Genomic DNA, 20,532 nt, shown 5'->3' with positions numbered 1-20,532 from the left:
AGGGCACAGTGGGAGGCTGGTATCTAGCAGTGCACACTGAGGGTCAATACTGGTTCCCATCCTGACCATTAATGATTTGGGTGACCAGGGACCATCCAGCTGGAAAGCAGCTTTGCAGAAAAGGTCCTGCAAGTCCTAATGGAAATCAAGTTCAACGTGAGCCAGCAGGGTGTCCTTATAGCAAAGAGGGCCAGTGGAATCATGGGCTGCATTAGGCCAAGTGTTGCCAACAGGTCAAGGGAGGTGATCCTACCCCTCTCCAGCCCCCACCTGGAGTGCTGTGTCAGGTTCTGGGCTCCCCAGTACAGACACATCTGTAGGGGCATACTGGAGGGAGCCTGGTGAGGGGCCACAAAGACAGCCAAGGGACTGGATGTTGCATGGCTCATGCAAAGGCAGGTAGAGGGAGCTGTGACTGTCCAGCCTGGAGGAAAGAAGGTTCAGGGAAGATCTTATTGATGTATACAAATAACTGAATGGGGGGGTACTAAGTGGATAGAGCCAGGATTTTCTCAGTGGTTCCCAGAGGCAGTGGGCACATACTGAAACTGGAGGGTCTGTCTGAACTTGAAACATGTGCAAAGCAATACACTGAATGACTAAAAGATCTTTGATTGTCAGCATTTTGTAACTTTTATGATGAAACTGAGAATAGGGGTTGAAATGAAAAAAAATCCATATAAATCCTACCCACTCTGAAAAGTTTAATTGCGGATATATTGTCCACACAAAAAGCCGCCAGAAAATTTGTCATTTGCCTTTTCAGATCAGTGGATATTATAAAAGTCAATCTCAGTGGAAAGCATGCATAATTAATGATGTTTTTGAAGACTGTGCAAAACTTTATTTGGTTTTTAGGTTGTTAAATGCGCTGCATAAATGGTGAAGATTGATTAGCAATCTGATGAATTCTAAATAACAGCCTTTCTTTCAGTGTTTGTTTCCTTACCTTACTTCATTGTCTTAGTTTATCAAATATTACATGCAGTGTGTATAGAATACCTACCTCCAGGGTCCAAAATTGAGCCAATCTAGTTCTTCTAGTTAATAGTTCCAATTTTTTTTTTTGTTTTTAATTTTGCTGTTAAGTGCTGGGGCTTATTGTAAAAGATAAAGTTAATGAAGAATTAAATGTTGAAACAAATTGAGTGTTTCCAGGGCAATTACAGTGCCCGTGTGTATAACTGTATGTGTCCACAATCCTCATTTAAACTAATGTAATTGTAGTGGGAAATTCTGATACTACTCTAAAGACTGTTCTGACTGTAAATGATCCAAATCCAGGCATCTTCATTAAATAATAATCCCTGGGAAATGAGATTTGTATGCATTTTGTTTCTATAAATCCCTGTCTTGCAGCAAGAAAGACATTAGAAACTAGAAAAGGACCTAGAGAGAAGAGTGGAAGTAGGTTAAGCACACAATTTGCATGTGTTATGAGGCATATGATAGTGTTGTTTGATACTCTTGTAGAATAAAATCTTTCAGGGCCTATATTTCTATGGAGATAACTGCCAAAAGAAATGGTTGTCTTTCTTTTCTGAAAGAGCATAATAATTTTCCAAGGAAGGTGTAACCCAGTAATAAACTCAGTTTTATTCAGAGACATGAGAAAATCTCTGTTCACATTCCTGCTGTTTTTATTTTGTGCTCATTTGCAGATTGAGTATGTCTTCACAGATAAAACAGGAACATTAACTGAGAACAATATGGAATTTGTAGAATGTTGCATTGAAGGGCATGTTTATGTGCCACATGTTATCTGCAATGGGCAAGTCCTCCATGATTGTACAGGCATCGATATGATTGATTCGTCTCCAGGAAGCAGTGGAAAGGTATGATACCTCTTGCAATGTTCTTGGTTTTTTTACAACGGAACATGGAAATTGAGCTCTACTGATGAAAGAAATATTAGAAATTCAACATTCTTGAATTTTACTAATCCAAGTAGATAACTGCATAGTTAAGAGTAAGAGTTAAAGGCTTAATGGGAAGTTTCTCATTTTAATGCAGTTGCAAAGCTGAGTTAAAACCCAAATATAGAACTTTCTCTGGTTAGTAGCTACAAAAACAGATAACTGGTTTCCATTTAACCTTTGCTGCAACAAGGAAAGCAAGACAAGAAAATCCTTAAAGGAGAAAATGGGGGCTTAGTGCAAGCACTTATTTAGTCATCAGTGAGTGAAAACGTGTCCAGAGAATGGCTTATGATCAAATTAAATTACTTTAAAATGTGACTTAATTTAGCCACATCTGAAGTGTGCTTCCTACAGCATGTATATATTGTGGCTATTTGCTGTGTAAAGCAAAATTAGTTGAAAGTTTGGGAGTCTTCCCATGTCAACAGGTGAACAGGCTGTATATGGGCAGGGTAATCACAGCAAAAGTACAATGTATTTTTTATCATATCAGTACAATGCCATATCATTTCTGCTCTCTTCATATCATACCCTTCATGGTGACAAAATGAGGTCTCTTCAAACATGTTGCTGTAATTCAGCAGCCTTTTGTCTCTCAACCATGGCCCTCAGAATGTGGTCCTGAGGTATGCAGAGTTTTTATCTTGGAATCACAATGGCACAAGCAGTTTGTATTTAACAGCACAGAAGAATTGGTTTCAGACACAAAGATATAACACAGACAGGTATCCATGAAATAGAAATTTTTTTCTGTTGCCAGGAGCTGTCAAACCATCTGAAGTTTTATAGCAAGTGGTTAGCTGGAGCTGCCGAAGTATGTGCACTTCAATAATTTATTTAGTTCCAAGGGGTGTTCAAGCTGCTCAAGAGATTGAAATCTGTAAGCCCTGCTAGGGCCTGTGGTCCAGGTATTACATCCTTTGTGTAAACTCAGGACTTCTAAATTATACCTTGACTAGAATTTCATTAATGCAAGTTGTTAAAGTTTAAGCAAAAGTAAAGAAAAAACACCTTCAGCCACATCTAGGCTTTTAGAGGAAGTAGAAGATGCACGCTGGGGTTTTTTTGCATCATTAGCTTGACTTGTGCTTGCAATCACAGCAACCTGACTTGTATGGCAATCCTAAGGGTACAAGCAGCTGTGACACAGTTGTGTGGTTACCATGGGGAAACACCTGGCTTCCCATCAAGGAGTCTGCCTTGGTCTGATTAATAATCAGCAGTAATCAGTGATATCGATCACCTCCCAGAAGAACAGTTTTCAAGTGATAACATGTAATGACAACCATTCCTTTTATTTTTCAGGAGAGAGAGGAACTATTTTTCCGAGCTCTCTGTCTTTGCCACACTGTTCAGGTAAAGGATGATGACAGTGTAGATGGTTTGAAGAAAAACCAGGTACCAAGAAGATCTTGTATATATATCTCATCATCACCTGATGAAGTTGCTTTAGTTGAAGGAATACAGAGGTATGTGTGTACTTAGGTATTACATTTTTCTAAACTATATATTTAATGACTGAAACTCAAAATTATTTTCAGAACAAAAATCACAATAACAAACACCAAGTAGTCTACAGCTGATTGCTTTGTTAACATGTATTCATGAATGTTCATAGCCTAAAATAAACTAAAAACAGTTTGGAATTTTGGTGCTGGTTTGTTTATGGGCTCGGTCTTAAATCCTTATGACATGCTTAAACCAGATAATTATATATTTGTTGCATTCATTCTCTTGTGTGTTTCATTTTACAGACTTGGTTACACCTATCTAAGGCTGAAAGATAATTATATGGAGATCTTAAATCGGGAAAATAACATAGAAAAGTGAGTGGTTAAAAGTAAAACTAAATAGACTGATGATGAGTTTTTGTTGATGTGTTTAATAAACCATTGTTTCCTTACACATGAATTTTTAAGTCAGAAAAGCCAGGAACCTTGCCTTTTAGTAGAAAAATAAAGAAAATTCAGTAATTTTAATTACTTTCACTTTTTTGACATTATATGCAGTATAAAATACTGATATGACAATGAAGGTGTGGTGTGGGATTCATGACCTAATCTAATCACTCCTTATGGTTTTATATATTGTAAATAATATATTCTTAATAGAAAATGCTGTGTACCCAATTTGATATTCACAAATAATCCATGGCATTTACAGAAGCATAATATCTGTAGAATAAATTTTATGGACCATAATATGAGTCAAATTTTCAGTAACATTGAAAGAGTGTGAAAAGCTGTTCCATGGTATGTACGTACCCTTGAATATTTATCTTGCACTTCGCTTGGGAGATGGCTGCTGGTTAAGTCTGTTGTATATCCAAATCTTCCTGTTTGGGTACTCTGCTAACTACACAGGAACTCTTGGACACAAATACAGGAAACGTGCTGTTACTTTATCCTCTTTTAGGATAATACAGAGAATTTTTCACAAAGGTTACTTCAGACTTTTTTTTGGCTCAGTTCATAAGAGCTGGAGTGAATATCATTTGGTGATTGAGAAGAAAGCACTATAATCATTGAGTGCTTTCTCCCAAATGCATCACAGTTTTTAGACATAGGCCTGATGTAGCTTTGCACAGGTCTGAGTTCTAGGGCATTAAAAGGACTTAGGACTGAAGGATCTAATGAAACAAGCAGATTTTGACAGACATGAATCCTGACAAAGTTGGGATTAATGATTAAATTGCTTATGTTTGTGCTGGAGAAGGAGAGGCGCTCTTAAATTAATAGAAATAGATAAGAGAGTAAATTAATAAGTATACAAACTGATGAAACCAAAACAGTGCAACAGGAGTTTGTGTTCATTTTTTCCTCTTAGAAAGGAAAGGAACATGTGATAAAATCAAACTGTAGAAGTAATGGTAAGTATAAAACCAGTAAAAAGATTTTTTTTTTCACTTTAATAAATTATCTGTCAACATTTGAGCAAGATGATGGAATTAGGTTGGTTCTTTTGGGAGATTAGGAATAGTAAAAATAAGAAAAATATAAAATAAAGACTTGTGTGTAAGCATGCATTTCAAGTTCTGAGGCTATGTCTAAGTACTATACACAGAAACTTAATTTATAATCAGTACAGTGCTGTGCTGCAAGGTTTCTAATCTTCTACTTACATAAATTAGATTGACTATACATCCAATGATACTTAGGGACATCACAAGTTCTGTTTTGTGTTAGGAGCTAAGGGCTTTTCTTACTTACTGCTTGCAACCTGCTGTTTCATACTGTACTAGTTCCATATTCCATAGTACTGAACATAATCTTCCATGTTAGAAGTAATGTTTAATTTATATGCTTGAAGTAATAGTAACCAGTTTAGGGATCAGGAAAAATAGAGATGTCTGAAAAGTAGTTCTGTTTCTGTTTCAGGTTTGAATTGTTGGAGGTTTTCAGTTTTGATTCTGTGAGACGGCGAATGAGTGTAATCGTTAAATCTTCAACAGGTAGGGCTGTCACACTGTTAGATTTTTTTTTTTGTCTCACTTGAATTTGTTTGGTTTATCAGTGAAGCATTAAACATAGTCTGTATGCCTTTCTTTAGAAAATAAGGGACCAGGTTCTAGCATGAATACAAATGTTATAAAAAAGTTGAAAGAAAACATTAATTTTGAACTATTCTTGGTCATTTTGAATTCCATATGCTATCTCTTTTAGGTGATATATTTCTGTTTTGTAAGGGAGCAGATTCCTCCATATTTCCTAGGGTTAAAGAAGGCAAAATTGACCAAGTACGATCCCGAGTAGAACGCAATGCAGTGGTAAGATTCTATTTTATTGATCTGTTCACATGATATCAATGATAAAAAGAAATTAAGTGTTCTGACCTTCTGCTTTATCTGTTAAGAGATTTGTCTTTACAGGCACCAAGGTTATTCTATGCCAAGGTTCACTCAGGCTTTGTGGGTTGCAGTCTGTGTAACTCCCTCATTTGCATCTGTCCTCTATCTCATCTTCTAAATATCAGTTGTGGTGCAATATGAATTCATTAGATATGCACAACTGTGTGTTAAACCAGAGGTCATTAGTTAGCTTGCTAGTATGGCATTTTCACAATTGTGGTTAGAATTAATTTTTTAATAGAAGAAAGGTGAAATCCCCAATAAAACTACTGCTAGTTTCAGTCCCCAGCCTTAGCAAATATGATTTGCTGCCTTTGATTGCTTTACAAGCTCTGGGTAGACAGTGCAGTGATCATCCATATCTTATGTTTTTGCTTGGTAAAAATCAGCTATGAACTGACTGATCACCTTTAAAAGAAATTCAGAACTTGGTTTTACGTAAAAGAACTGAAAGTTGTAAAGTACTGAATTTTCTTATGTCCAAAAATATGCAGAACTCATTGCAATGCAGGACAAGTGCCTGTGTTACATAGCATACAATTTGCTGGCATCCGGCACTCAAACTGAAAACAAAGTATTATTACAGATATGTGGGGAAAAAAAGCCCTTACAGTGTCACCTGCTTTTGTTTTGAAGCAAAAAACTTTCAAAGTGCTTTACTAAGCTTCATTACAGGGAACAACTGTCTGATAATTACAAGTGAAAGAGGCTATGAAAATATTTGCATATCATATCCATTCAGTGTCTGTCAAGAAGGAAACCTGGACCAGCACCTATTCTGTCATCCCATATAATTGGAAATAGGACTCGCTTTTACACACAGAAGCCTGTCCAAAAAATACCTGATTTTATCAATATGAAGTGGTAGGGAGGTATTTTAATAATACTCCTTCTTGGTTTGGTAATAAGCAACTATATGAGGACCTACTGAATGGATTAAAGCTAAGGAAGATGAAGTGCCAGTTAAATGGTGTTGTGAGAAGCAATATATATCTCAGGTGGCAAAACTTTACTGTGTTCTATAGCTTTTCCCCACCTTACACAATCTATATAATCCCTTTCTTATTCATCACACAATCCAGAAGTTTGATGCAGTTTGAAACACCCTCAGCTAAATTCTAGTTTTCACTTGACTGAAATGGTACAGTTAAATTTTCACTTTCCGTTCTCTTTGTGATGTTTGGTCTCTGTTTGTGATCTACTGCAGCATAGCATCAAAATCAGACTCTGCAGAGCTACTATTTATATTACTATTATTTATTCTGACTCATCCTGCCTAACTATACACATAGGGAAGGAAACCTTTACCTTGACTTTGCCTTCTCTTGTAATCTCATATATCCAGTTGGATCACTGAGCTGTTTATCTTCTGGGAGATTGAGGTTGGTCCATCGGGTTGTAACTGCTTCCAGAGCAGAACAGAATTAAGCTGAGCCATATCCTAGTCTACACTATACTCTACCAGTCTATGCTTTGTCACTTCATGATGTTCCTTTTTCAAATCCTCCAGCATAAACACCAGGAAGAATTCTAAGAAGGGTTTTGTAAAATGCATTTTGTTTCTTTTGATTGCATTCTTTAGGAGGGACTACGAACATTGTGTGTTGCATATAAAAAGCTCACAGCAGAAGAATATAGCAATGTACAGAAGCTGCTGCAGAATGCAAAGTTGGCCCTTCAGGACCGGGATAAGAAATTGGCAGAAGTGTATGAGAAGATAGAAAGGGATTTTATATTACTTGGTGCTACAGCTGTTGAAGATCGGTTAGTTAGTACATTTCTTAGTTTCTTTTGTTCAATGGTGTTGACAGAGTAATTGAAGACTTTCTGCATTAAGGATTTATTTGGGAAGCCCCTTATTTGAAGCAATTCCTCACCCTTAGCTAATTAAAGTTGCACATGGTAACCTTATAACCTAATAAGCAAGTCATAATTGTCAAGTGTACAAAAATCAGTGTATTTGAACCATTTACTTGCATGTAATAATTTACTGATCAAGTTATAGGCAAAAATGTTGAAGGAAAGGACTACAAAATGGGTATTGAGGAAATGAAGGAAGAAACTTCAGGTCTTAAAAAGATTCAAAAACATATACTAGTCCCCTAAACATTTTTGGAGTCATACTTCGGGAAAAAATTCTTAGACCTGATAGCATCTATTGAAAATTGTATTTGTTTATGAAAATGTTTTGATAAAGACCTTTCTCATTTCCAAGCAATCTGTCAACGTATGTTGTCAATTGACTTTGCAGACTACAAGAAAAAGCTGCTGACACTATTGAAGCACTCCAGAAAGCAGGAATTAAAGTTTGGGTTCTGACAGGAGACAAAATGGAGACTGCTGCAGCTACTTGCTATGCTTGCAAACTCTTCCGAAGAAATACACAAATACTTGAGCTAACCACAAAGAAAATTGAGGAGCAGAGTTTGCATGATGTGCTTTTTGACCTAAACAAAACTGTCATAAGACAAAATGGCAGCTTAACCAGGGATACCTTCTCAGGGTAAGGGAAAGGTTGGAGTCTCAAATGGGCTCCTGGGCATTTTGCAAACAATGAAATCATGACTAATTACCTTAAGAACAGCAGTATGTTTCAGTTTCTGTTGCTAATGTGTGTATTATTGTATGGCGATTAAATATAAGTTTCTTTAGATAAATTTAGGTTTTCAATCATGGCTTTTTATCTCATTTCTGGTACTACTTCGACTACTAAAAGAAAAATCACAACTGATACTGTAATAATTTTTCTACCATAAAACCATTAGCAATAATTTAGTAAGCATTTGTGGTACAATTTTAGCAGAGGTTTTCTGTAACTCTTAGCCTTACAGCTTGCATCTCTGGACCAGATAAATTTTTCTTAGCTCTCTTCACACTTCAGACCCCATTGGTCTAATCAGAAACATTTGTATATTCAGTTAAGTAAGTAATTTTCCTCCATATAATCTGTGCTGTTTTGTGTAAGTACCACTGCTCTTACAAGGTGTGATGAAACGTGTTTGTTTAACTTTTTGTGCAATTTATGAAATTTGTGCCGATTTTCTACATGTTAAAACTTTTTTCCCCCCCCTTTATCTCCAGAGCTGGAGAATAGTACTAAGATAGTAATAGCAAGATTCTACCTGTATGTTCAAATTCAGGCTAAAAATATTTCACTATAATAAACCAAACATTCAGTACATTGCTTGAACTTCATAATGATACCTTTTCATTTGGTATCACTGTACACCAATGGCATTTCTCTATTTGTGCCAGCAGTAGCAAAGTGCTGAAAATATCTGGGCACTGTTATTAAATGCAGTTTACAGAATTTTATCTTTCTTGCCAAAAATAGCTTCTGTTCTAGTAACAAAGATGGAGATGCCTAAAATGCATAATAATAAATATGGTGTTTCTCACAAACACTGGTCTTGGTGAAACCATGTTTGTTGAAACCCCATGCACAGTAGCGTATAACCTTGGAACACTAAAAAGAGAGTAAAAATAAACCTCTGTGTACATTTATTCAACATTCACTGCTGACCTGGAGCCTGAGGGTGCTATACAATGCAAGTAGATGCAAGGGTGCTCTGAAATAACTTGTCTGGATGCCATGGAAAATGGTTCCTACAGTCCAGACCATCTTATCTTCCCCCATTGTTCAGTGTATGATAAAATAGTGAATCAAGTACTTCCTGTGACTGTGGTTACACTTTTAGCGCTGCTCAAATTATTACAGGCATAGTGCTAATAGATTTTTATGGATAGGAATATATTGTAATATAATAGGTAACATAAATAATTACTATATCTTAGTATTATAAATAAAAGTAAACCTGTATTTGACTTAGCCACTACTCTAAAGACAAAATATCCATACTGTAGATGTAGACAGTGGCCTTATCCATCTGGGCAAACAGGTTTCTTTTAGGCTTTCCTTCAAGGCACAATTTACTTCTGTAAATGTAGACCCTTGGAAAAAAATTTTCCTAATCAGAGTACTAAAGGCCTATCCCTTTTCCCATTAACTTATTTTCCTCTGTGTTATGGAATGTGCCACAAAATTAACTATTCCTGCAGCTTGGTTTACCTCACTGCAGTTATTGGAACCTTTTCAAACCAAACTGAAAAGTCATTAATTATAGACTCATGCTCACTGGTGAAGTCACTGAGGCATCAGATTTATGTATTCAAACTGGTGAATCACTGAATATTTTCAACATAGTCCAGAATTATAAAATGTTGTGAATACCAGTCTTTTACAAGGGATTTCCTTTAGGAGTGTATTAACTTTGTGGAATTATGTACTCATTTTTTTTGTTAAACAATTTTCACATCATTCTTATTGCCGGATTTTAAATGTGTCTTGAGAATTTTCCAGTGACATTTTCAATTTTATCCTCAAACAGACTTTCAACTGATACACAAGATTATGGTTTAATTATTGATGGAGCAGCATTATCATTAATAATGAAGCCAAGACATGATGGAAGCTCTGGTAACTACAGAGAGATATTTCTTAATATTTGCAGGAACTGCAGTGCAGTGTTATGCTGTCGAATGGCACCTCTGCAAAAAGCACAGGTTTGTGTTTAATTTCATGATTGCTTGTTAGCTATGCAATATGTAAATATTGAAGGTTAATACTATGTATGACTTACTATGATAACAAATCATTTTTGTATCTTCTAAAATGGAAAAATTAAAAAAAGATGGGAGAATAATTTCTGCTGGCAAGCAATTGAGACAATGGTATGTTAAAACAGCACCCAGCTGTGCACCTGAATTTGATTTAGGTACATACTGTTCAAATTTTATTGTTAATATATGCTAACATGAACATATTTAATAAATGAACTAACTGCTCTCTTTTTAACCTAACAAGCTTTGTATAATCTTTTTTGACACTACAAGAACCTACATAAATTATTACTGCAGAGTGATAATTTTTCTGTTTTTAACATAAGTGGAAAACCTAGAAGAATCCGGACGAAAAAAAGGTGCATTACCATGTTTAAGTATATCTGACTGCTGCATTTGTTGTTTGTATCAAGTAAAAGCATATCCTTCCATTACTGAAACCTCTTAAGATAGCTGAAGAACTTTTGAATGAAAGAAATACTGGAATATGCATTTGTTTTTTCTTTCACTTTGTCTTTTTCTCTCAGCGTGTTTGTACAGCATATGTAACCCTTATTCACACTAACAAATGTGTTTAGCCAGCACTATAACTGTCTGGAAGTCTGTAGAAGTTTTTAGTTGCAGCTGACTCAGTACCAAGTTTACAGAGGTGATAATTTGTAATGGAGACATGTGAAGTCAAGTTTTTGGAAAGTTTATACGATTGTTTTTATATGTATACAGAGTCCAATATATTTACTTAAATGTAGAGAAAAAGTTCAACACAGATGAGAAAGCAGAAGTTTTTAGTCTTTCATTTCAGGATTTCTTTAAAATGGTGCACTGTGTCTCTGGAGCCCTCTTAATTTATTCATGCACTGACATAGCATTAAGAACTCTCAACGTCTTCTCTTATTCGGTACTTCCTTCCTCCTGTCCTATTTCTCTCAAAGTAGTTTGGAAATGTGTTAAAAATGTTTGGAACAAATACTTCGTAATATGAAGAAACAGTGATCTTTATGCATAGCTGGTTGCTATGCATAGCTGTTGCATTGAGCAATGTTGGTTTTGTGTTCCTTCAGAGAATTTCTTATAAAACTGTCTTGGCAATTATTATTTAATATTACACTTACGCAAAATAAGCAAACTGTTACAGAGGAGAGTTTCTAACACTGTTTTTTTTCCAGATTGTAAAGCTGATTAAGTTATCAAAAGAACATCCTATCACACTAGCAATTGGTGATGGAGCAAATGATGTCAGTATGATTCTAGAAGCACATGTTGGTATAGGTAAGCTTGCTCCTTAGTGTATTATTTCAAGTGAAATGACAAAAAACATATTTCTTAAAAACAGGCAGTCTTAGTGAATCAGGTTATATTTGTTATAGACAACTTTTAGTGCCTTTATCCTAGGAGTTGTATGAGATACAGTCATGATCTCCCATTAGATCAGTACCATAGCATTATTATATAATTTTGCAATTAGTGGTATCTTTTTAATAGTTTTTTAGTTATTAAATGGCTGCACCTCTGTTGTTTTTTAAAGGAATCATTGGCAAAGAAGGCCGTCAAGCAGCAAGAAACAGTGACTATGCAATACCTAAATTTAAACATTTGAAAAAAATGTTGCTTGTTCATGGGCATTTTTATTACATTAGGATATCTGAACTTGTGCAATACTTCTTTTATAAGGTAGGAGAATGCTTATTCTAATTACATAAACCTCAAAAACTTTAATAACTGACTATATACAATTTTTGCAGCTAACGGTACAAACCAGCAACAATTCCATAAAGAGATTTTCTTGAGTACCAGATGCAGTGCAGAAATGGGATTATTGTTTTTATTCTGAACATGAAGTAAAATAGCTTCTGTATAGATAGGTTCTGTAATAGATGTTACAGATAGAACCAAAATTTTTGTCTTATTTTTTCATATCCTACAAATTCCATCTCAGACTGGTCTGCTTATTTCCAGTACCTTCCAGGTTATCTCCATAGTGAACTTCTAAATCACATTGGAAACAGTATTTGGGAACTGAGACATTACTGCAAATTAAGTTACACTAAATTCATTAGGACACAATATAGGTGGAGAAAGTTCATAGTGAGCATCCCCCTGTTTAGACAGTTTTGTTATTTCTAAATGTTAGCCAAAAATCCAAGTTTTTTCAGTAAGCAATGAAAGATTATAGAAAAGAACTGTCACAGGGCAATTCAGGGTTTTAGTGTTTGAGTACAGGTATAACTGGAGAGGATGACATTGGGGGTTACAATTGGAAATATCTTGCAATTGCTGTGCTGGAAACCATGCTAACCAGAGTATCCATGCTTGCTTATCATGATTTATCACTTCCTGTGGATTGTCCATTTTTGCTTTGCTTTAACTGGTCTATTCCTGGATCCCAGATTTCACTGCCCTTGAATTTTCAAACTGTAGCTTTGCAAGATTTTAAGTGTTTTTTTTTCCTAACAGTATTACTGCAAGATGTGAGTGTTGATATTTAATATATGTAGCTTTTTCTACTGTTCCTGCACTGCTCACTGTTGTTAGTGTTATAAAACTATGATACACATATCCTGAGCATTGTATATACATTAGTGCTTGCATTTTTCTTGACTACAGTCACTTTGTTTTTCAGAATGTCTGCTTCATTTTTCCTCAGTTTTTGTATCAGTTCTTCTGTGGGTTTTCACAACAGGTTAGTTGATCTTTTTCCATCAATGTCATGTTATCTCTTTTTCTTTTTTGGTCACAAAAAAGAGGATCTTCCTGAAAATTTAGTGTTAATATACACAAACAAGAATATCACTTTTGGTTCTTTTGTTACTCAGTGCTAATTGCCTTTAAGTTACAGAAGTCAGCTTTATGAATTATCATAAAAGCCATGTTAAAGAATATAGAAATGCAATATTTGGAAATGTCATTGCAAAATGAAATGTCTGTGGGAAACGTACAGTCAGTTAGATTTAAGCTTACTTGTTGTGAATAGAGGAAATCCTGAAGGATGAGTAATTGAACCAGTTGTTCATTTTTGGAATCCAGAATGAAAATGAGAGAATAAACTACTCTTCTTTGGCATGAATTAAAAGTTTCAGATGAATAGCAGCATTCAATTAGTTGAAAAGAAAATATATAAAACTGAAAAATTCAGGAGAAGTAAACTCTTGCTCACCAGAAAAGTGCCATCATTCAGCAGACGACCCAGTATTTGCCTTCCTAATTTTTTATTTTCTCTTCTCCCTTGTTCTCCTCTATTTGTGTGGAAAAGATCTACCTCTTCTTTCTTCTGAATAAGGGAACAAAAAACAAAGGAATGAATGACTGAATTTAGCCATAAAAGGTTTAGGTTTTCAGTATTAAATTGAGTGAGAGCTGGATTTAATTGGGAGAAAATAGTACTATTGCTTTGAATTTGTTGAAAGAAAGCCCAAGGAGGAGTTAAAATGACAAAACTGTTTTTTTCTGTTTTGGTTTCTGTTTCAAACAGCCGCTGACAACTTTATAAGTTTTTATAAAGCATTGTTAGGGTTTAGATGTGAAAGCATGTGTTATGAAAATTTAACTTAGTTTTTATCTTTTTAAGTGATAAATATAATTCTGAATAAAAAAGGAGGGAGATTGATAGCAATTTTTCCAGAATAAATGATCACCAAATAGGTTTTGGGAAATAAACAGCTCTTTTTGTGTGGTGACATGGTAGGTTTTGAGAAAGCATAAGTGAGAAAGCATCTCAGTGAGAAGAAGAATCAAAGGCACATTAGGATGTTTCTGTGTGAAGCTCATTGCAGTCACACACAGCTGAAAAACTTCTGGAGTGCTCCTGCTTCTTCTCTGAATATCTCCATGTGTTACAGACATTGAGGAGATAAAAGAGGAGGGAGATACACAGGTGTTGTGTCAGAAGAATTTCTGCCTCTACAGGAATGTGCTGTTCAGTCTGGTTACTTTGGAGTTGGTATTACAACTGAAATAATAGGAGGAGCTAGTATGTGGATGAGACTGGTCCATGAAATGGACTTTTTAGCTGATCTTTTTCCTCCAAGTAAATGGGATACAAGTGCAGAGTTGTCCTGTATCAATTTGCAGCTGTTCAGGGGTATTTGCCTCCATTCTGAAGGAATATAGCTTTGCCTTCCTGCAGAAGTTCATGCATTCATTTAAAATCAAGTCTCATGCATAGGATTTAATTTTTAAAGTAAGATTTAATTATTTTAAGTTACAAGTAGTTGATTTACTTCTTTTCCGTCTACAGACTTTATATGATACTGCGTATCTAACACTGTACAATATCAGCTTCACTTCCCTTCCTATCCTCTTGTACAGTCTAATGGAACAACATATCAGTCCAGACACACTCAAGAGAGAGCCTTCCCTGTACAGGTAAAATTAAAAAAATGCTGCCCAGAGTTTGACTGTTCAGCTGTGGGATCTGTGTCTGTTACAGTGCAAGTCGTCAGGATTTCTGTAGCACAAGGATACAGTAGAACATCAGATAGACTGCAGCAGATGGGTTGAAGACCAGGTGCATGGCCAACAAAGTACTGTAGATAACCATGTATTTTTGCATGCACATTTACAAACTACACCATGCATTTGCTACAAAGGGAGCAAGAGCAAAATAGAAATCACTGTTTAACAAAATCAGATTGGGAGATTTATTTTAGTACTCTTTATGTCCTCCAACCATGGGGAGGAAACATGGGGAACAGAATTATTAAAAAAAAAAAAAGCTGGTTTTTTTCTATATGCATGTTTTATTCTGAAAGAAAAGATGACTGAGTGTTAGAGTGTATCAGAGGAGGTATTCTGTGTGGTGTCCAGCATTGTCCTCTGAGTATTCTTGACTCACTTCTGGGCATTAGAATTGACTTGTTTAGATCCTTAGCCACTTGAAGTACAGTTTTGGCCAATTAACTGCATTTGGCCATCTAAATTAGGAGCAGTGCCCAATTTAGATCCTTGTAGCTGCAAACCCAATGCATTTCAGGGAGAGGTAGAAGTAGTTAATCAAAGGAAAAATATTCTTTCAAAGAAGTAATATTAGCTGCCCAAACGTTAATCAATGTAGTGATATGTTTTTACCAAAGAAATTGAAGAGGAATACAAGAGATTACTGTTGAGTTTCAATGGTAATGTTTTTATTTTCTCTTTGATGTTTTGAATGTTTTTAATTTAGAAATGGTAATTCAGAAGCCTTTTTTTGTTTATGAAGGCTAGCAGAGCTTGTTTGTCAGAAACCTGTGGGTTTTGAGCATACTGCTAAACTGTTTTGGGCAATAGTGATTGTTCTAAGCCAGATGAGGCTGTTGTTGGCCACATATGGGTTTGTGCTCTATATTGTTAATTTCTGGGGAGGAATTACTTTATATGGTCATCAGACAGCCTTTAAAGTTCATATGATGGAAGTACTGGTTGATTGTAAATGTTTGTGTAACTTCATTTAACTTCGTAACTTCATTTAACTTCATCAAGTGTGTCCTGATTTACTCTAATGTGTTCTACACTATATGCCACGTTGATACCTACTCATTCTGTGAACAAGAACTGAAGATGTAACGTAAAATTTTTTGTAGTACGAAAATGCATGCTAATGAAGAGTTCTGTTATTGACAAATCCCTGCATGTTTTTATGGAAAAACATTCAAGAAACTCTATTAGACTTGAAGTTTCAAGTAAACTTCAAACCCCTTCACATTCCAATGAAATGAATATTTTATTTTGGTGCAATAGTCTGTATCTAAGTATCCTAGGGAAAATAAAGCGAAGTCTCCAGAGACCTCTAGTGTTGCCATTTAATATCTGCAGTGGATCATGACCTGCACAGCAAGCACTGGAAAAGAGAGACCTTCTGTAAAAAGATGGAAAAGAAAACGGGTACTGCACAGGGAGATTGCCATTGTTGAAATAAGCAGAGTTACAGGGAGCAGTAAAAAGGGTATAATAAGAATTAAATAAAAATAAATGAAGAGAACATTTTGAGGAAGGAGTTAGATTTGATGTAGTTGACAGTTGTAATGTGGAAGTGTGGTGGTTTTCAAGAAACAATATGAATGATCTCGTTTATCTGGGATTTTCAAACCTGCTGATAATGAATACATTTTTCTTGTTTCACACAGAGATGTTGCCAAGAATGCTTTGCTGCGCTGGCGTGCATTTATTTATTGGACATTCCTAGGATTGTTTGATGCAGTGGTATTTTTCTTTGGTGCCTATTTATTGTTAGACAACACAGTTGTGACCAGCAATGGACAGGTTAGTGTTGGATTTTATCAGTCAATGGTAATTTTTTAAAATGCTAATTGTGAAATGAACATAGTTTCAATAGTTTTCTTCAATATTTCATGCAAGATGATAACTTTTTAATGAGTTACAGTGAGGTAGATGGGTTATCTGTTTAAAAAAATCTGAAGTACGCAATGAAGCATACTACGTATTAGTAATCAGAGACATAGGATTGGATACTAAGTAGGAGATAACAAATATTACTTGTGATAACACATATTACTTGTGAATTTATACAGAAACCTTTCAGTTTCATACTTAACATGCATTTGATTAATATTTGATTAACATATCATAAGACTCTGGGTAGTTATGAATGATCGTAAAAGATCTTAAATATAACGAGCTTTTTAATAGTTTAATTATTTTTGACATATGGCAGCTTAAAATAATCTATCTCTACTTGCTTTGCAGTCACATGAATGCAAATTTTATGAACTTTTGCATTTTATTTATTTTATCCATTGATATTTTGGTCTATTTTATTTGTGTGCTTTTTTTCTTTTTGCTACTTGCTTCTCTTCCTATCCTCAGCTAATGACAACCAGCACTCACATGGTAAGACTATTGTGGATTTGTCATGATATCCATATCATCTTTCACTGTTCTTAAATTAAACTGTTAAAGAGCAGTAAAATATAATTTAAACCTACAGTTAGAAATGTTCTTTATAGCTGCTCTATAAGTACTTTAAATAAAAGGAACTTTATACAAAATATATTGAGATATGAGGTGTGGTAAGGAATCGTGAGCTTTAAAAAGGCTTTTTGCTTCCTTGCATTTTGTTATTCTGTTGTATGCTTTTCTGTAACCTACATTTTGTTGCTGACTCTCTGCTATAGAAATTGTTTTACAGTTTATGCTATAACATGCTTCGATGGCTTGAGAAAAAGTCCTCAAAGTGAGAGAAAATAAACTACACAGTTTTGTTGCCTGTATGCAACATATACCTTTGCCAGAAATGCAGTGTTCAGATACCATTTAAAACCACCTTTGTGACATGTGTCAGGAAAATTAACTTGTAGTGTGAGGGAAAACACTTGTTAAAAAGTCTGTCTCCTAAGGACAGAATGAACTGCCACTAGACAGAATTGTACACTGCACTATAACTTTTCTGATACCATTATGCTCCGTGTTAAATGTCCAAAAGTCTTCATCACCATATACTTACGGTGCTGAAAATTAGAGTTACCATACCTGTATCAGTTTTGTAAACAGTTTGTGTTGCAAATATTCTGGATGAGCTCCTTTCTGACATTCTAGTCGTCTTCCATTGTGCACATTCATTCTAATTCTAAGGCTCTGAAGCTAGATTAACGCCTAATTCTCAAATTTCAAATGTTGAAGTCTACAACTAGATACCCATGTTAACACTTGAAGTTAATGTGTTGCTTGAGGAGATGCTCTGAGTCTTAAGTGTCTGTGTTAGAAAATTTGTCATTCTTTGCCTGTGTTTATATATAAAACTTGAGAGATACTGCAATTTTATTTAAAGGCTTGAAAATTTCAAGTGTTCAGAAGTAGAGACACTTATGTGAGTTCATACACACATGAATGCTAATAGGTGTTTCCCAGTTTTTAAATTATGCTTACATCTGGAAAAAGTCAGTGAATTTGAAGATTTGAAAGGTTTGCTGCGTCAACAAAATTTTATTGAACAGGGAAAAGGTAGAAAGCAGTAAAGAACATAAAAAAGCTGAAAGCAACACTTATGCCATAAGCGGAATGTAATGATACACATCAAGTTCCAGATTGTTAAAATGGGTACTAAAGCAAAAATTTTGAATTCTTTTCCCCACAAATGAACTAATCACTATTTTTGCAAAACTAGTAAATTACCAAAGTCAGTATCTTTCCCATACAACGATACCTGTCAGACTAAAATGAACATACCATTAAACTTGCTTCCAAACACAGTTCCCCCCAAAATGTTTCTCAGTGTTTCGAAATTAGTTTGAAACTATTTGCTTCCTGTAGTGTGATATTACTAGAATAATGGAAAAGTGTACTTCTAATCACTGAGATCTACTTCATAAATGCCTCCCTTGGTCATTTTCTGGTAAGCAAGACTAAGATGCCAAGGATTTATCTCCTGTCAATTGTTATTAATTTGTGATACTGCTGTGTGTGTATGGTGTTCCACTGTGGATAGGATATCATGGTTGGTGCTGCAAAAACATGCAGTTAGAAACCAACTGCAGAAGAAAGGTAAGAAGGGGAGGCACTGTAGAAGTCATTGCAGATTGCCAACATTGTCCTAGTTTACCCTATAATAAAATGTATTTTCTGGGTGTTTTTCTTTATTTTAACATTTGATATGGAGTTAATTAAATGCAATTAAGCTGTCATGTGGTATTGGGTGGTCTCATACAGAAAAGTGTAGATTGGATGTGATTGAGTTCAACTCACTGCTCTGTACAGGGCTAATAAACATCAGTTTGCTGAAGGCTTTGTCTAGTCTTTTTCAGGTTTTCAATATCTCTAAAGATGCAGATTCCATAACCTTCCAGGGCAATCTGTTCCAATGTTTTTCTGTCTTCATGGTAGATAAATTGTTCACAATACCTAAGGAGAATTTTTCTTGTTGAAGAGGGTTTTGTTCCAGTTTTACATCCTTGTAGTTCTTCAGACATTTGTGGGCAGCTGCTAGATTGCTTCTCAACCTTCCCTTTACCAGACTAAGCTCATCCACCCCTCTTTGCAGAAGAGCTATAGTCTGCTAAACACTTTTGTTTAGCTAAACACCTTGCAACTGATGATTTCCTGTTTTTTTCACGCCACTTGTAAACTGAAGGGCCCAAAACCAAGCACAGTGTTCCAGGTTCAACCTCACTGTAGCTGAGTAGATGGGAATAATAACTTTTCTTCAGTGACCATGTTCCTCCCAGTTGCTGTGCAGTTTCCCTTATGTATAGAGAGGGCACAATATAGGTTTGTATTCAGCCTGGAGTCCATATAACCCCACTGTGACTTCCTTTTCAGCAGCACCTTTGCAGACCCAGTCACTAGTCCATACTAGGTGTAAATCTTTGCACTTCTCTTTAATTAATTCTGTAAGGTATCTGTTAGCCTGCTTCTCAAATCAGTTTCAGTCTCTGGATTGAAACTCTGTCATTCGTTCTTTCAGCTGTTCTCTATTTTTATACCACCTGGTAGTTTACTCATGATATTCTGTCATCATCCAGCTGCTTATAAGGATATTCCATGATTTCCAGCCCAGTCCCTCTTCCTAGGGTGGTTGTCTGATTACCAGAAGGCAGCCATCCATCATGGACTTAGGAGTCCAGTGGTTCAACCAGTTTTCAACTGTAGTAGTAGTCCATTTAGCCAGCCCCTACTTTGTTATTGTGCAAGTGTCAAATACCTTGCTAAAGTCAAAATATATTGCATCTACTGCTTTTCCTCCTTAAGAACAACTCAACCTGTTGGTCCCATACTGTTGCCTGCTCCTTTCCTTCCCAAGCTTTGCTGCTAAATGCAAGAAGCAGGTTTTGCTTAGGAAGACTAATGTTCAGAGTACTGAGTAACTCAGCATTTTCTTTGAAACCTTCCACTAGGTTGTCTTACGACTCCTTCAGCAGACTTAAATTCTTTGAAGCAAGGATATCTGTAAATATCCCCCTCAACACCCCTCAGTAATCTTAGAGCAAAGTTTTGTTTGTGATTTGTTCCTCTGCTTTTATACTGTTTGCTACCTGCCACATTGTCATCTCTGGAATGCTCCCATTTTGTCTTTTTGTCCATGCAGTAACATCCTATTTTGCCAACTCTATATTGTGCTGAAATTACATGCCTGCATGGAAGTTGTCTCATTCCTGAAGTTGTAACTGTAGAAGGGAGTTCATGAGATCTCAACAGTTATCTTTCAAAGTAATTCAGATC

The 20,532-nt window shown here is 35.6% G+C and overlaps 1 protein-coding gene across 1 annotated transcript in view; it reads left to right on the top strand.

Annotated features, from left to right (window-relative positions):
- ATP11A (ATPase phospholipid transporting 11A) overlaps nt 1-20,532 on the top strand; it is a 116,054-nt gene that overhangs the window by 81,610 nt on the left and 13,912 nt on the right. The window contains exons 14-26 of the mRNA XM_062514961.1: nt 1,662-1,835; nt 3,225-3,388; nt 3,674-3,745; nt 5,297-5,370; nt 5,582-5,685; nt 7,349-7,530; nt 8,018-8,269; nt 10,155-10,329; nt 11,553-11,655; nt 11,912-12,057; nt 13,007-13,066; nt 14,621-14,748; nt 16,485-16,620. Of these exons, the coding sequence (XP_062370945.1) occupies nt 1,662-1,835; nt 3,225-3,388; nt 3,674-3,745; nt 5,297-5,370; nt 5,582-5,685; nt 7,349-7,530; nt 8,018-8,269; nt 10,155-10,329; nt 11,553-11,655; nt 11,912-12,057; nt 13,007-13,066; nt 14,621-14,748; nt 16,485-16,620 (1,770 nt within the window). The remainder of the gene's footprint in view (nt 1-1,661; nt 1,836-3,224; nt 3,389-3,673; nt 3,746-5,296; nt 5,371-5,581; nt 5,686-7,348; nt 7,531-8,017; nt 8,270-10,154; nt 10,330-11,552; nt 11,656-11,911; nt 12,058-13,006; nt 13,067-14,620; nt 14,749-16,484; nt 16,621-20,532) is intronic.

This window comes from Cinclus cinclus, chromosome 2, assembly GCF_963662255.1.
Source record: "Cinclus cinclus chromosome 2, bCinCin1.1, whole genome shotgun sequence".
NCBI lineage: Eukaryota > Metazoa > Chordata > Aves > Passeriformes > Cinclidae > Cinclus > Cinclus cinclus.
Note: the sequence above shows the minus strand (reverse complement) of the source record. Positions and strands in the feature narration are given on the sequence as shown.